This window comes from Vicugna pacos, chromosome 17, assembly GCF_048564905.1.
Source record: "Vicugna pacos chromosome 17, VicPac4, whole genome shotgun sequence".
Lineage (NCBI taxonomy): Eukaryota > Metazoa > Chordata > Mammalia > Artiodactyla > Camelidae > Vicugna > Vicugna pacos.
Genome location: NC_133003.1, coordinates 55,601,203 through 55,619,305, shown reverse-complemented (window position 1 = coordinate 55,619,305; position 18,103 = coordinate 55,601,203). Strand labels below are relative to the sequence as shown.

The window sequence follows — 18,103 nt, the reverse complement described above, 5'->3', positions numbered from 1 at the left end:
GAAACTTTTTTCATTTCCAAGAGAAATGAAATTGGACCCTTCCTTCATACCACTTGCAAAATTAACTCAAGATACATAAAAAGCTTACATTTAAAGAGTGGTAAAGTGACAATCAGCCCTTATCTGCTGACCCCACATTTGCAGAATCAGTCACCTTCAGATTAAAAAAAATAATAATTTGAGAAATTTCCATAAAGAAAAATTTGAATTTGTGGCATGCCAGAAACTAAATAACATTACATTTTCTTTACAATTATTTACGTATCATTTACATTGTATTATTTATTATAAGTGATCTAGAGATGATTTTAAGTATACAGGAAGCTGTGCTTAGATTATTTGCAAATACTACACCATGTTATATAGTGGGCTTGAGCACCGACAGATATTTAGTATCCATGGGGCATCCTGGAACCAATACCTCACAGATAGGGAGGGAAGCTGCATAAACTCTCAAAGAAATAATGGGGATGAGTCACCACGACCTTGGATTTAGCAATTTCTTTAGATCTGATAGCAAACACAAGTAAGGAAAGAAAAAAATAAGTTGCCTTTCCTCAAAATTAAAGACTTTGTACATCAAAGATGCTATCCAGAAACTGAAACAACAGCACACAAAATCAAATAAAACATTTGCACATTATATACTTGACAAAAATTTATCAAGAATATATCAAGAAATTTCATAACTCATAAAAAGACAAAACAAATCCATTTTTTAACATGGTAAAAGGGCTTAAATGGGCCCTTCTCTATATGTAAACAAAAAAAAAGTACAGTATATTGTATATATATATTTACATGCAATGTAATTTATATGTGCAAACAGTAATAATTCTACCTAATAAAATGGCAAAGAAAAACACCAATAGATTTAAAAATTAAATATATTTTTTAAATAGACCCTTCTCCAAACAAGACAAATAGTCAACAAGCACATGAAAGGATGTTAAAAATCAGCCGTGATGGAAATGTAAATGAATACCACAATGCCGTCCCTCCCAAGCACACTGGAAGCCCTGCAGTCAAGACAACTAAAACAACAAATATTGGCCAAAATGTAGAGAAACTGAAACTTTTAAGAATTACTTGAAAAATTGGAAAATTGTGTAGCCCATGTTTCCAGTTTGTCATTTCCTCAAAAAGACAAAAACATACAGTTACCTTATGATTCAACAACTCCACTCCTAGATATAGACCCCAAAACATAAAAAACAGGTGTTCAAACAAAAAAAGGCACACAAATATTCACAGCAGCACTATGCGCAATGACCCCGAAGGTAGAACAATTGAAATGTCCATCAAAGGCTAAAGAGATAAACAAACAGGGTACATCCATAAACTGCCATGTTATTCTCCCATATAAAGGACTAAAATGGTGCAGCCACGGTGGAGAACCAGACAGGAGTTCCTCAAAACCTTACACATGGGGTTGACGTGTGATCCATCAATGCCACTTCAGGATATATGTTCAAAATTGTTGAAAGCAGGAACTGGAATAGAAATGGGTACTCCCGTATCCATGGCAGCACTAATCACAACAGCAAAAGGTGGAAAAAACTCACCTCTCCATCAGCGGATGAATGGATAAAGTACATGTGGTGTACACACAATGGGGTACTGCACAGCCTTAAAAACTAAGGAGATTATGACACATGCTGCAACGTGGATAAATCTTGAAGTCACTATGCTAAGTGAAATAAGCCAGACACAGAAGGACAAATATTACAGGATTCCCCTTATACAAGGCATCCAGAGAAGTCCAATGCGGAGACAGAAAGAGTGTCACTGCCAGTGGCTGAGATGAGTTCGTGTTTACTGGATACAGGGCTTCACTTGGGGAAAATGAGTAACTTCTGGAGATGGATGGTGAGGCATCTGTCCAACAACATGGATTTAGTTAGTACATACAACTGCATAAATGGGTTAAATGGTAAATGCTATGTTCTGTATTTTTAATGACAATGAAAAATGTGAATGAATCACTAATGATTCAACTTGGATAAAGATTGAAAACATTCTAAGTGAAAGGAGACACACAGAAGAGGCCACTCGGATCGTATTCATCTTGTGCACTTTAAATCCATTAAGGGATGAAAAAGAGGGAAACTCTCAGTAATAGTTTCAGAAAAAGAAAAGTGGCACAGAATGGAAAAAGGATTTCCATAAGCTGGGGCAAAGGGGAAGGCTGAAGCGGGCCTGTGGCTGGGGTTACAAGGTGAGCCATACAATCTCCTCACCTGGGGTTTATGTGCTGGGTCCCTGGGGGAGTACCCCAGGGTTAGGCAAGACCCACTGGAGTGTTCCATGTGAGGGGGCAAATGTGAGTACTACGAAATGCTATTTAAAGTATTTTATATGCAACTTTATGACAAAGCTTTATAAGAAACTTTGTTAGAAACTATATTACTTTTGAAAACAACCATGTCAACACCACACCAAAAAAACAGAGAAGACATCAGATTTCCTCATAGAGGCCCACCCTTAACGTGATCCAGTTCACCCCAAGTGCTGATGCTCGTCGCCCTTGCAGGAGTCCACACGTAACTTAGAGGCACTGTGGGAAGATTAGGAGCCGCTGTGTCTTAGGTGCTGTGGATGACCTGGATGGAGTCCAGAGTGATTTCTGATTTCTAGTTTTCCACATCAAACCATCAAAAAACTGTTAGAACTAATGAATCATTTCAGTAAAGCTACAAGGGACAAAATCAATACACAAAAATCAGTTGTCTTTCTATACATTAATAATGAAACATCAGAAAGAGACTTTTTTTTAAATCCCATTTACAAGTGCATCCAAAAAACACCTAGGAATACATTTAATTAAGGCTGTGAAAGACCTGCACACTGAAAATTCTAAGACACTGAGGAAAGAAACTGAACAGGCGCAAATAAATGGAAGGATACCCAGTGCTCATGGACAGAAAGAATTGATATTGTTAAAATGCCCATTCTACCCAAGGCAGTGCTCAGACTCAAAGCAGGCACGTCAAATCACTGTGCCCTCCACCAGAAAACAACAGAACATCGTGAATTGACTACACTTCTATAAAATAAAACAAACTTTAGTGGCATTTTTCACAGAAACAGAACAAACATTCCTAACATTCCTGTGGAAACACAAAGGACCCTGAACAGCCAAAGAGATTCTACAAAAGGGAAACAGGTTGGAGGCATCTCCTTCCCTGACTTCACACGGCATTACAAAAGCACAGTCACCAAAACTTTGTGGAATTGGCACAACAGCAGGGACATGGACCAGAGACAGCCTGCAAAGAAACCTACAGGGATGTGGTCACTCAATTCACAAGAAAGGAGCCAGGAACCTGCACCAGGAAAAGGACAGCCTCCTCACCGAATGGTGCTGGGAAAACTGGACACCACACGCCAGAGAAGGACACGGCACTCTCTGCACAACACGCAAAACCTGACTAAAACCCACAGCTTCCCACATCCAGCCCTTCCTCTCCTGGGCCTCTGAGGAGGGCCTCCCCTCAGCACTCAGCCCCTCACAGAAAGCTCACCTTCCCTCAGTGCAGCACCTCCTGGTGGGTCCTGAGGACTGGGCTCCTGTCAGCGTGGAAATAACCCCCTGTTGTCCCGAAGTCCCAGCAGGTCCAGAGACGCGGCTCCAGGCAGCTGCGCAGGACGCCAAATCCTCGGGCAGAAGGCACGCACGTTCCCGCCGCAGCTGGGGGAGGCGGGCTCCGGGCCCAGCCAGCCAATGGGAAAGCGCGGGCCCAGCCGCCCTCACAGCCCGTGGAGGCCCCGCCCCGACAGCGGCTCTGCTCAATCCCGTAAACTGGAAATTCAAACTGAAATGGAGCCAAATATCCATAACTTCTCCAAATACTTAGAAACAATCGATTTGAAGCCATATGGAACGAAGTGAACGGAGACACAAACTTTAAACCTTACACCCTTGTTTACTGAGCTTTCATGGTAACCTGCCGTAAATGACTTCCTCCCTCCCCGAGGCCTCGCTTTTGTTTTCAGCTGAAGGTGTATTTAAGGTGATGCTTCTGGCCATTTCAGGGAGAGACTCAGTTTTCCTGGGTGTCTCCCCGGTATACAGGAGGTATGCAAGTTATTAAACCTGTTAGTTTTTCTCCCAGTAATCTGTCTTATTAGGGGCTGGGAGGTCGCATCCCAGAACCTAGAAGGATAGAGGGAAAGCTGGTTTTCCTCCCACACACGCGCAATGGAATTCTTCTCAGCAATAGACATTACACCATCAGCCCAGGGAAAGGCACGGGTAAGTCTTACTAGTGATGCGGGACGACAGGTGTGGGGCATGAGGAGGGCCGTGTCCCAGGTCTCACTTGAGCCCCTGGGACATGCCCCGCCAAGTGTGGGTCCTTGGCTTCACGCAGGAAAGAGTTCAAGAGCAAGCCACAGTTGAGTGAAGGTACATTTATTCAGAGAGAAACATTGAAAGGCAAGAGAAAGGCCACGAGGTGTCGGGGATGGGTGCTTGGATTAAAATAGGTACACATTCCATAGACAGAATGAGGGCCCTCTCTGAAGAGGGAGAGAGAGGGGGTGGCCGCGAGGCGCAGTGTTGCTGGTTTTTATGGGCTTGGTGGCTTCATATGCTAACAAGTGGAAGGACCAGTCTAAGGGGAAGGGGCTGGGATTCCCAGGAAGTTGGCCATTTCCCACCCTTTGACCTTTTGTGGCTAGCCTTGGGACAGCCCTGGTGCCCGTGAGCGTGTTATTCACCATGTTAATATATTACAATGGGAGTATAATGAAGCTCAAGATCTACTAGAAGTTAAATATCTCATCATCTTGAGCCTCAAGGCCTATAGGAGGTTGAATTTTCCACCATTTTGATGTTAATTGCTGTGGCATTCCTTGAGTGGCTGTGGCCTGCCACCTTCCTGTCCCACTTGCATGTTACTAAGTGAAAGAATCCAGTCCGAGGAGGCTGCACACGGTAGGACCCTATTTACGACAATTATGGAAAAGGCAAAACTACGCACACGAGCAGATCATGGGGTGGGGATGGGGGGGTTGAAATGTTCCACGTGAATCTTAAGGTTGGTGTCACTATAAGTATGTCCAACCCCACACCTTTGCACAGCTCAAAGGTCAATCATAATCTACTCAAATTTAGCTGTTCAGGGTGTAGCTGCATCACAGGGTGGAACACACACTGTGACAGAATCTAACTGTATTAGAAATGGGTGGAAAAACTCACAGTCGGTGGTGGGGCAACAGGTGCTGACCTAAGTTAACTTTGGAAACGCACAGAACACTTTTGCAAAGGCAGAATGGACCACTGTTAACCTGTGGGCTTTGTATTATAGAGTTCTTTCTGGGGTGTAGTAGCTAACAATTCTGAAACCACTGTGAAAGTAATGTGGAAAAGAGAAATGAGTTGATAAAGGGCAGGTGGTGGGAGCCAGGCTCCTCGCTGTGGGAATGGGAAGTCACAGATGAGCAAGGGGAGAGCCTTGGCCCTCATACTCCTGGATCTGAGTTTCCTAGGTGGATGGTGTGGGGAGTGGACTGGCCAGGGGAAGGCACAGCTCTTCACCCTGTGAAGGTCCTGCAGATGTAGGAACCTCACACCCCTTTCTTCCCCCCATTCCTGCTGGAAACACTCCGACCTTTGAAATCAGCCAATGCAGCTTTTAAGAGATTCTCACCCTGAGACAGATAAAGGAGCATGAAGGTCTTGCACCACCACCAAGCTGTCCCAGAATCCAGGCTCTGGAGGGTGGAGCCAGGACGGGGTACCTTGATCTGTGACCAGCAGGCCAGAGCAAGGAAGAAGACCAGTTCTGAGGGCAGGGGTCTCCTGAAGGCTGTGATCCCGGGGCCCTGATGTGTCCATTCCTATGGGAAACTGGGTGGGGCCTACAGTGGTTCTGTTAACACCTGTGTCCCTTGGATGAAGCCAGGGCAGAACTGGACTCAGGGACTTCCTGGTGGTGTTTCAAACTCTGACAAAGTGGCTTTATAAAGGAACAGGAGAGTGAAGCTGATCACCTGACAGCCAGTCCTCTCTGGTCTGAGCTGCTTCCATCAGGACCACAGTCCCCTGCATGGAGTCTGCTGTAACCCACCTGCCCCCACCTGGGCTCTCCCCTTCCTCCCTGGACCTCACTCCCAGGCCAGATGCACCTGTCTAGCCACTGCATCCCCCTCTCACCTTGGGGATAACATGTCTGCTGTAACCCACTAGCCCCAACCTGGCCTCTCTTCTTCCCTGGACCCCTCTCGCAGCCCAGATACATCTGTCTAACCACTTTATCCCCCTCTCACCTTGAGGCTGACAGGCCCCTCACAGGGCTGTGATCCTGCCACTCCCCACACCCCAGGAGGCAGCCCCGCCTTCCCTGGTTGCTGAGCTGAGACACCTGGGGCTTCCCAATCTCCCACTTTCCTAGTGCCCTGGTGACTGTCAGCTTTTCCTCCCAAAATCCCAGGTGGTGTTTTGCACAAATTGACAACCAATCTAAAATTCATGTGGAAAAGGCAAGGAGCTCAGAGTAGACTGAGGAATCCTGAAAAAGAAGAACAAATTTGGAGGTATGGAAAACCAGGCAGAATCCCATACTTGGTATAAAGACACTTTAAGCTGAAGATAACTGAGATTTAATAGATGCAGAAAAAAGCCTTCTTGGTGCTCCCCTTATCTGAATAAAAGCAGAAACTTCTGAGGAATGACTACAGCTATCAATTGCCTCATCACAGTGGCTTCTGTTCCCAGGAGAGAGACCAAGAGTCAACCCACCATAAATGACTTTGGTGGAATGTTTTAGGACCCGGAAGAAGAGGCAAAGATCACTCATCCATGCACAGACACAGATTTTGTGTGCAGACATAACAACATGGGTACAGGTCCATGTAGACAACCAATTATGCTGCCATCAAGCCATCAGTCACTGCAGCAGCCGCCTCCCAAAGGTGCACCCTGGGGGGAACTTAGGATAAAACAAACAAACAAACAAACAAACAACAACAACAACAAAAACAGGATGCTGACCGTAGACAATTAAGGTGCATATCAAAGGAATAATTTCAATGAGCCCAGATGCTTGAATCTTCCCGTGCACAGAAAACCACTAAAATCCTTAACCTGAGATGTATGTTTTTCATTGTTAGCAATAATATTTTGATGTTTGAATAGTTTTTTTTTTTTCAGCAAATCTCTTATCACCTGGCTCCTCCCTTTCCTCTTTGGAACAGTTCCTCAGAGCTACGTGAGGAGCTCTTTCCAGGCTACCGTCCTCAGCCATATCCCCAAATAAAACATAATTCCCAACTTCTAGGTTGTGCTTTTTTTCATTAGACACCTACAAACATGAGAATATCGAACGGGGCCCGGGGCTCCTTTCCAACCCTTCCCAGACATGGTTCCACAGAGCACACAAGTGGAGAAGTATCGCCCTCTGGACCATAATCAGCTTTCATTAACAATAGGAAGTGAGCTTCTCGTGCCTTTCCAGAGCTACATCTTCCTCAGCCAGCATCCCGGCCCCTCTCTTACTTCTGTATTGCCCTGTCCCTTGTGCTCACATTCCAGAGCTAGCACAAGACAGAAAAAGACAGCAGTACTGAGTCACTCACACTTTTCTTAAATTGAAATATAGTCCATTTACAATGTTGTGTCACTGTTGGGACACAGCATAATAGTTCAGTCATACATATACATACATATATTCCTTTTCATATTCTTTCCCATGATAGGTGACTCCAGGATATTGAATATAGCTCCCTGTGCTCTACAGTAGAACCTTGTTTTTTTTATATATAATAGATAGTATCTGCAAATCTCAAACTCCCAATTTATCCCTTTCCACCCCATTTCCCTCACTTCATTTCTATAAGTTTGTCTTCTATGTCTGTGTCTGTTTCTGTTTTGTAAGTAAGTTCATTTGTCTTTTTAAAAAAATATTCCACATATAAGTGATATCATGTGGAATTTTTCTTTCTCTTTCTGGCCCACTTCACTTACAGTGATAATCTCCAGCTCCATCCCTGTTGGTGCAAATGGCATTATTGTATTTTGTTTGTGGCTGAGTAGTATCCCATTGTATAAATGTACCACAACTTCTTTAACAGCCATCTGTTGATGGACATTTAGGTTGTTTCCATGTCTTGGCTATTGTAAATAGTGCTGTTAAGAACATTGGGGTGCAGGTGTCTTTTCAAGTTAAAGTTCTCTCTGGATATGTGCCCAGGAGTCGTTCACACTTATTGGTGCCTGTAACGCCTGGGCTTGTGTTAGGCAACAGAGTCAAATTTTAGAGAATTTGTACAATAAAGGGGCAGGTAATTTATATGATAAAGTAGACTATTGCTGCTACTCTAACATTCTCTTCCCAAACCTAAGGTGACTCAAAGGTAAATAAGGACACAAGTGAATGCTTTGGGAATGGAAGCAGAGAGCAAAGTGATATCTTTCTGTTGCTGTCTCTTCTTTTAAGTCAAAAATTTCACGTTAAAGGTAAGGAAGTTGAAGCCAGAGAGAAGAAAATCTGCATGTAAGGTCCAGATCAGTGCACTGAGATCTCTGATATAACCAGCCTGAGACTAGCCCATTGCCATCAGCAACTAGAAAGATGACCACACATGTGAAGCAAATGTTTTCAGAAACTGCACAGCAGGTAGAGAGGACTGCGATCCTTGAGGGGAGAGATATAAAATGGTCCTGCTGTGGTGGTTTAAGTAGGCCCGCAAATTCCTTGATCATTTCTTCAAGACGGAGAGCCTAATTCCTCTGCTTTTGAGTGTGGGCTGAATTTGGAGTTCTGTATTTAGCAAACAAAAGCTCACATGACATAGCCAGAAATAGAAAGGAAAATGCTACATGATATCGCTTATATGTGGAATCTGGGGGAAAAAAGGGGGGGAGGGACACAAATGAACTTAATGACAAAACAGAAACAGGCTCACAGACATACACACAGAACAAACTTATGGTTACCGGGGGTAAATGGGGTGGGAAGGGACAAATTGGGAGTTCAAAATTTGCACTTCTTGGGGAGTGATGGAAATGTTAGCTATCTTGATCGTGGTGGTGGTTTCATGGGTGTATACATCTATCAAAATTCATCAGATTGTACATTTGAAATATGTGTAGTTTGCTGTACAGGAACCATACCACAGTAAAGGTGTTAAAAACTAAAAATAAAATAAATATTAAAAAGCATGTGATGTTTGAACTTTGGAGAACAGGTCTAAGGCACAAGATATACCTCCTTGCTGTCTCTCTCAGTTCACAGACTCTGGGGGATGCCAGGAGCCACACGCTGTGAGCACATTCAAGCAAACACATGCAGGGAGCCAGGAGGAACTGCCTTCCACCAGCAATAATGTACCAGGCAAAGGAGTAACACTCATCTTAGAGGCAGATCCTCCAGCACCAGATGATAATGATGATGACGGCCTGGCTGCAACTTCATAAGAGGTCGTGGGTCAGAACCACCCAGCTAACCCCCTCCTGGATATTGAACCCACAGAAACTGGGAGAACATAAGTGTTTGCTAAGTTGGTAAACTGCATGGTAACTTGCTATGCAGCATTACATAATTCATACAAATTTTGGTACCTATAGCAGTGGGCTGTTATAACCAAAACAAAAATGTGGGAGTGGCTTTGATATCAGGCAACGGGAGAAAGCGAAAAGGATTTCAGAAGCATTAGTGAAAGCTTGACTTTGTGTGAACATACTATTAGTAGAAGTCCATATTTTGAGTAGGCTGTTGTTGAGGACTTAAAGGATAGTATCAAAAAATTCTGATTGCAAACTAGAGGAAAGAGGACCTTTGTTATGCAGTGTCAGAAAGTTTAGTAGCACTGTTCCTACAGTAATGTGGAAAGTTCAAAATGAGCCCAAGCATGGGGTGAACTAGCTAAGATTTTCAGAAGGTACTGAGTGTCTTCCAGCTGCTTCTTCCTTGCTGCTTAAACTAAATGGCAAAAAGGAGAGAGAGAGCCGAAAGAAGGACTATTGAACAAAGAGGGGCCAGGGGATGCTTTGGGGAATTCTCTGTCTCTCCAGATAACATAAAATGCTAAAATTTAGAAACGGACTATAAGCACTTCTCTCCAAGAACCACCCTGTAAGGGAGCCCTCCTGGGAGCAAGGTGAGTTCACAGGTTGACACCTCACTGCAGAGCTCGGGGTCAGCACTGGCTAAGCCCCCGGTGGTTGTGGCTCCTTATTCATGTCGAAGCAATTTGTTCCTCTGATTATACAGAATCCTATGAGGAGGGTTGTGAGGATTGTCCCACTCTATATGAATATGCCCAGGAATTTTTGAATCATCTTACAAACCATTTCATAGATTTGGAAACTGAAACTGAATGGTTTGCACAGTGAATGGCTGTGTTACAACTGATGATGTTTTGCAAGAACACAGGGAAGTCATGTATCAACAGGCCATGTCTATCTCAAATACTCTTATACGGGAGCTAGCAATTGGCAACTTCCAGAGAGTGGCAGTTTCCACCAATTGCTACTTTAAAGATACCAGAATTAATATGAAGTTAAGGAACAAGCTGCAAAAAGAATGAAGTAACTCGACTGTATTCTTTTGTACTCTTCCTGGTAGAACTTTATCTTAACCTGGAGATCAAGGGAACAAATGGACCAGGTTATGAGACAGGTCTTCTTCAGGCTGCCTTCATGGGTTGTTGGATGTCCTTTTTTCTAACCCTCTGGACAACAACTTAATTTGTGCAGTGCTGTTACTGAAGTCGACAGGGTCAGTTTGGAAGATGCTGGAAGGAAAAAGGAAAGACTGGTGTGCAAGAAGTTATTCACAGTATTGAAAATGTCATCCTAGATGCAAATGGCCAGAGAGAGAAATCAGACGCTCGTGAGACTTGCAGAACGCTGGTCAGGTAACTGGGGTGGAGCCCATGCACCTCAACAGAGAAGCGGCACCTGAAGGTGAGACTATGCTATGAGTGAAGCGATGTTCTGCGCATCTGGTGCTTTCCTTTCCCTGCAGTTGATCCAGATTGTCAGTAGAAATATTGAGAATGACTTGAAAGAGAAGACTTTTTTCCAGATGATGAAGAAAATGGAACAGATTTATCAGGGGCTGGTGATCCACACTTGGGTGATACTGATGATGAGATGGACTCAGAGATTGAAGAAACTTATGAACAGCTTGGTTTGGCATCAGAGCATAAGCAAAAACAGTAAAGCTGAATTTCAGCATATCAGTTTCATAAAGCTATTTACCTTGTGGTGACTTAACAGAACACAGGAAAGCAAGAACATGTGTTACTCTCATACCAAGTCAAGGAGTTATGTTGCTAATGCATACAACTTTAATTTTGTTTAACAGTATCTCCCCAAATAACCTTTATTACCTCCCCCTGAAAAAAGAATCCTAAACAAAGATGAAATGCAGGGCATGGTCAGGAAAATGTATGAGTGGAAAGTCCTTTGTTAACACAGCATACATATCAAAGTGGTGCCTCAGTGGTGCCTTACAAAACACAGTCAGACAAAAAGCTCCTTTCAAATAGGGAGTTCTAAGTAGCTAGTGAATATTTGTAAAGACTGTAGACTGTCAAGTTTAATTTTCAAAACACATGCAATTCTGATTTTTTTCACAGCTATACAACTTCAGGATTTTTCATACCACAGAAAAGGCACAAGGTACATCAAAATGTTAAAATATCAGACTCTGTTGCCCCATGTTCATACCCCTGCCCCTCCCTTGAGTGGAACCCAATTACTCTGATCAAAGTTTCAGGAGGAAACTGTATTGAGAAAAACACAAAAACTTATTACAACCAACTAGGCCCAAGACTGCAGAGGATCTGACTTCCAGGCGACCTTGAGCCTTATTACACGCTCACTGTAATATAATAGCATGTTAATTGACACACCCACCAGCACCAGGACAGTTGACAATTGCCATGACAACAACCCAAAACTCCCACACAAGGACTGAAAAGGAGTTGCATCAGTGCCGGGTCCAACCACATCCCTGTTAAGTTACGAATACCCATCCCGCTCTTTCCAATCTCCACCCACCCAACCCTGAACAGACCCCAAGCTGTGCCCCTTCGCTTCAACCCTCCTATATATATTTTGTGTCTGCAACCGAATTGGGCTAAGAAGCTGATCTGCGAGCTGGGTTACCACTTTGCCAGTCTCTGGCCACTGAGTAAAGCTTGTGCTGCTCCTGTCTCAGCCCCTGTCTCATTATTGGCTGCACGAACCTGATCAGAGAAAGAACCTCCCCGGCTGAGGCAGGTCCTGGCCCCGACTAGGACCCAGGCACGTTTCCAGTTAACCAATTCTGTAACAAATGGGAGGGAGAAACAAGAGGGTGCCAGGCGGGAAAGGCCTTCCCGCCCAGCAGAAGGGCTGTCAAGCCCTGGGGCTGGCAGGGAAGTCACAGAGGTTCAAAGATTAGGCTGGGCAGAAGCCTGGGGTTGAGACGCAAATGCCTCTGGCACCAGGTGGCCATCACTGACATGAGACCGCGGATGCCAGGGGAAAGGACTCAAGGCCCAACAGGAGCACACAGAGACAGCCTAGCCGGCAACTGGGGGAGTCCCCCAGCCTCAGTCTGCCCTGTGGAAACTGGGGACCAGCCCATGGCACACGATTTGCCCAGACCACTGCAGGCCCATGCTCCCAGATCCCGGTTTCCCACCTTCGAGGGAAAAAACGAGAGCAGGAAACGGTGGCACCAGATTGGCCACCAACCAGGTAACAAACTACAGGCTCGGAAAAGACGTCTCCGCTACCAGTGAACCAGATTGGAATAGTGTGGTCCCTGGCTGCCTGGAAAACTCTGGGCATTGCAGTACAAGGCAGCGCTGAGGATTCTGGGTGCTATAGTCCAAGGAAGGGGGACACTGAGCATTCTGGGTATGTAGTCCCTGGATGGGCGGGCACGCCAGGGATTCTGGGTACGTACTTCCTGGATGGGTGGGCATGCCAAGGATTCTGGGTGCTGTAGTCCAAGGACGGGGGACACTGAGCATTCTGTGTATGTAGTCCCTGGATGGGAGGGCACGCCGGGGATTCTGGGTACGTATTTCCTGGATGGGCGGGCACGCCGAGGATTCTGGGTATGTATTCCCTGGATGTGTGGGCATGCCAAGGATTCTGGATGCTGTAGTACCAAGGAAAAGGGAGGCCAAGGATTCTGGGTGCTGTAGTTGAGGGGGGACATCGAGGATTCTGGGTGCTGTAGTCCAAGGATGGGGTGGGGACACTGAGCATTCAGGGTATGTAGTCCCTGGATGGGCAGGCACGCTGGGAATTCTGGGTCCTGTAGTCCCAGGATGGGGGTGGGCGATACTGGGAATATACCGAGTGTTCTGCGTGCTGTAGTACCAGGATGGGCCACAGTGGGGAGCAGGTAACCTACCTAGACCTCTGGGTACTGCATCCCCAGGATGGGGCTGGGGCACCGAGGACTCTGGGTACTGTAGTCCCAGGCCATGCATGGGATTCTGGGTGTTGTGCTCCTGGGCCCCTGGAAGCACTTTAGTCACAGGTCCTGTTTCCTGTCTGTTGTGCTGAGAAGCAAGACTCCTGACTCCTCTCTCCTGCGTGCTTTTCCTGCAGGGAAGGAGGGCTGTGAGAGGCTGACTCTGTGGCTGCGTGGGCGAGGCCTGGTGGGGTGGGAAGCGCTTGCAGGCCTCAGGCCCAGTATTTCTGCTGGGGAGGGGACAAGACTCCAAGAGCACACCAGGGAAAGGCGATGGGTTTGGCCACCACCGAGGGCCCCAGGTCACAGTGCCACCCAGGCTCTATGCCCCCTGGCGGGGTGGAGGTGTGCAGCTGGGGAAGTCAGCGCTTGCGTTTTCTAGGACTGCTGAGTAACTGAGGCCCCTAGTGTGTTGCGGTAGCAGCTTCTCCTCAGGTGGGGGCGGAGGGTCCATTTGAGACTGGAAGGGGGCAGGGCACAGCCATTCAAGGAATGCCACAGCAATTAACATCAAAATGGCGCCTAGCCCTCTTTGGAGATGGCCCACATTCTCTCTATGGAATGTGTACCTACTTTTAATCTGAGCACCCAACCCCCACACCTCATGGCCTTTCTCTTACCTTTCAATGTATCTCTCTGAATAAATCTACCTTCACTCAACTGTAGCTCACTCTTGAATTCTTTCCTGAGTGAAGCCAAGGACCCACACTTGGCAGGATATGTCCCAGGGACTCAACCGAAGCCTGGGACACAGTCCTTCTCATGCCCCACATCCTTTTTTCCTGCATCACATTGGCTACAGGTGGAGTGGACTAGGGCCAGAGCAGTACCAGAGGGAGAGGGCATTTACATCCCTGAGACCTGCGGACTGGATACGATTCAGCTTCCCTCTGGCTCTGAGGCTGCACATTTTGTTGTGGGACAAGGGGTTGTAACAGAGCAGGACACTATGGGGCCTTCTGGGGACAGACCCCCTCCCCCACACCCTCTGCTTTCCCTCCTCTCTGAAGTACCCAGATAATAGTGTCTGATGCACATTCCTGAGTTATTTTAGAGATGCTGAAACCCCCAGCAAGTGGGAGAAGTAAACTACTTGATGACCATGAGCATGTAGCTGCCAGACCAACTGGCACCCAAAGAGTGATAATATTAACCCCTGTGACACAGCCCTGTTACCTGACCATCAACAAATCAGAATTGTGCACGAGCTGATCACAAACCCTGGGACTCCCCTCAAAAAAAAAAAAAGAGAGAGAGAGATAGCCCAATCAAAAAATGGGCAGAAGACCTAAATAGACATTTCTCTAAAGAAGACTTAACAGACGCATGAAAAAATGCTCAGTATCGCTAATTACCAGAGAAACGCAAATCAAAACCACAATGAGGTATCACCTCACACCAGTCAGAATGGCCGTCATTCAAAAGTCCACAAACAATAATTGCTAGAGAGGATGTGCAGAAAAGGGAACCCTGCTACACTGCTGGTGGGAAGGTAGTTTGGTGCAGCCACTGTGGAGGACAGTATGGAGGATCCTCAAAAAATTAAAAATAGATTTACCCTATGATCCAGCAATCCCACTCCTGGGCATATATCCAGAGGGAACTCTACTTAGAAAAGATACATGCACCCTAGTGTTCATAGCAGCACTATTTACAACAGCCAAGACATGGAAGCAACCTAAGTGTTCATTTACAGATGACTGGATAAAGAAGTTGTGGTATACTTATATAATGGAATACTACTCTGCCATAAATAAAAATGAAATAATGCCATTTGCTGCAACATGGATGGATGTAGAGATTATCATATTCAGTGAAGTCGGACAGAGAAAGACAAATATCATACGGTGTCACTTATATGTGGAACCAAAAAAAAAAAAAAAGATACAAACCAAAAACAAACTCATTTTCTTTACTGACATAGAAAACAAACTATGGTTACCAAAGGGGAAATGGCGGGGAGGGATAAATTAGGGGTTGGGGATTAACACACACACATTACTATATTTAAAATAGATAACAAGTTTCTACTGTACAGCATAGGGAACTATATTCAATTTCTTGCAATAGCATAAAATGGAAAAGAATCTGAAAAGGAAATATATATATGTATGTATACAAAGAACTGAATCACTTTGCTGGACACCTGAAACTAACATTGTAAGTCAACTACACATCAATGAAAGTGTTGTTTTTTTTTTTAATGTGACAATACTGTAGAATAAGAGAAACATACTGCATCAAACTGGAAACCCAGAGGAAATGGTGATTTCTCAGTAAGAGCACACATTAACACAATGGACCCTAAAACAACATTACGCAAGCAGGCCTATGTGCCACCCAGGGACCTCTCCCCTAACGGTTCTCCTCTCGGAGTTCTGGGTGTCCCTTCCTGGGAGAAAGACACAGGGACAGGGCTGTCCCTCAGATCCGCTGAGGTCCAGCCCCACCTGGTGTCCTCCTGTTCCCCAGCCATTCTCACCCAGTGAGGACACCAGGCCAGGTGGAGTCTCGGACTCTGTGCACGCACTGTGGGTTCTTCAACAACCACTCTTCCCACCTCCACTCTGCCACCCAGCCTCCACACCCCACCACTCACTCAACACCGTTCAGCTGTGCCTCCTGTGTGCATGTGACCACCACTGCTGACAGACGATGTGTGCAAAGGACCAGCCTCTCATAGACACTCTTTCTGAACAATCCGACTCCCACTCTTCAGAAGAACGTTCGCTAACACGTTCACTCGGGCACACTCACGGTCTGCAGTAAATACTCCGCGGACACGCGTTCTGCTCCGTTTGACTTAGAATTCTCACTCACCCTCTCTGAGCTACTCAGACATCCTCCCGAGAAGATGGAACTGGGGCCTGGCTGGAAGTGGGGCAGCTTCCGACCTCACCTGGGGTAGAAATGTGATCTGTGCCCAGCTGGCTTTCGTCTCAGCAGCTGTTTGCGGGAAGGCCCACGGTGGCCTGCCCCTCGGCGTCTGCTGGGCCCAAATGACCCATGGAAGGCTGACACACAGAGACTGGGCTCCTCCCTAGACAGGCTTCATGGCAGCGGGGAGACAGGGAGTTTATTTCACGAGTGAAGGCACAAGCAGTACGATGGGTGGGGGCGAAGCGACAGCCCGACCCGGGCCCATCTCTGCATCCCCACGGTCTGCCCTTCCAGGCAGCTGGGCCGGCAGCCACAGGCTAAGTGAAGAAATACAGCTGCTCCTCCTCCTCCTTGTCCATCAGCCCGTGCTCAGACTTCTCCGCGCATCTCAGGGCGGGTGGCCGGGAGCGGCTCACCAGTCTCCTGCCTCTCTGCCAAAGGCAAGCCCAGTGAGCCTGCGCTCTGCCCTGGACACCCTGCCCCGAGCGTGCTGGGAAGCCGGGACTGGTGCTGTGGGGCCCCATGAACCACCCCAGCCTCTCTGGTCACTCCTGCTCAGGCCGGGGCTGGGGCCAGAGCTGCGGTGCAGTGCTGGGGCATGTGTCTGTCAGGCCCGTAGAGCCTGCTCCTGGGTGCCAGCCCTGCACGAGTGTGTGTGAGGCAGGGGTGGCGCCTGGGAACACAGAAGGGGAACGTCAGGGCCCATCTCTCACCGTGGAGGTTATGGGGAGGAACCTGCAGTGTCCTTACTTGTCTTCTGCGCCTGTGTTCAGGCTCAGGCCTGCCAGGGGCCAGCAGGCAAGTTGTGGAGTGGACGCTTCAGGACACAGCAGTCAGGGGTCCCCTAGTGAGGGCAGTGAGCCTGGCCTGGGGTCTGGCTGGAGTGTAGGTGGGACTCTGGGGGGTGGGCTGACCCGCTGGTGCCGGCTCTCTGAGCAGAGGGCTCACATCTTGGCAGGGCTGGGAGGGCCCCTGGAAGGAGCAGGTCCTCAGGAGCCAGTGGGGGCAGCAAGCCCAGGAGTGGGAGACACTGCCCTACCCTGGCCTTGCTTTGATGGCCCCACCAGTCCCCAGAGCCTCAGCAGCAGCACCTGCAGAGGAGGTGAGCCAGGCTAGGCTGCAGGCTGCCAGCCCCTCCCATCCCCTGTGCCTCCTCAGGCCACCCTGCCCACCTTCTTCTTGACCTCGGCCTGGGCCCGGGCCTGTGCCCGCTGCAGACGCTCCTCCTGCAGCTGCTTCTGCAACTTGACCTTCTCTTCCCGGAGCCTGGGTGGCAGTGGTGACAAAAGACAGATTAAGGGCTGGAGGCCCAGCAAAGGCTACCAACTCCAGGGCTCCTTCCCACATAGCCCTCAGGCCATGGCCCTCCCCGCTCCCCTGCCAGGTCAGGGCCTTGCTTCTGACCCTGTTCCTTGGGGGTCCTGGCTCTGGGCTCATACCCCCAGGAGGCCCAAGTTCCTAGACCCCCATCCCTGGTCACTTGCTCTGGCTCCCCCATCATCGCCCTTGAAGGCCCAGTCCCTCCAAGGTCAGTAGTCCTGTGTCCTTCCCGTCTGTACTTGCGGGGTCCGAGGACACAGAGGAAGAGCCCTTGTGCACGTGGGACAGACATGGCTGTTTGTAGATGACCATGTCTCGGGACTCTGCTCGGACTAATGAAACAGGCGGCCAGGAACTCGCCTGGGCCGCACTGGGCCTGTGGGGCCCCTAGGCCTCCCCTCAGAGCCAGACCCCCACTGCTGACCTCGCCTCCCCTCAGCTGCTCCCTCCAGAGTGTGCACCTCCGCCCCCTCCCA

General features: G+C 47.5%; 1 protein-coding gene and 1 pseudogene across 2 annotated transcripts in view; one reads left to right on the top strand and one right to left on the bottom strand.

Moving 5' to 3' along the window:
* The first annotated feature begins 4,337 nt into the window (after window positions 1-4,337).
* LOC102533503 (polyadenylate-binding protein-interacting protein 1 pseudogene) lies at window positions 4,338-11,170 on the top strand (annotated as a pseudogene).
* A 5,307-nt stretch (window positions 11,171-16,477) lies between these two features.
* The window catches only part of CFAP100 (cilia and flagella associated protein 100), a 34,515-nt gene continuing 32,889 nt past the window's right edge, over window positions 16,478-18,103 (bottom strand). The window contains exons 17-18 of one of the 2 annotated variants that reach the window (XM_072942028.1): window positions 17,480-17,573; window positions 16,478-16,738 (exon numbers count right to left, since the gene is read on the bottom strand). In XM_072942028.1, coding sequence (XP_072798129.1) covers window positions 16,625-16,738; window positions 17,480-17,573 — 208 coding nt within the window. In that variant the 3' untranslated portion in view covers window positions 16,478-16,624. Of the gene's footprint in view, window positions 16,739-17,029; window positions 17,152-17,479; window positions 17,574-18,103 lie in introns of those variants that run through there. The other variant, XM_072942029.1, reaches the window with a different exon arrangement.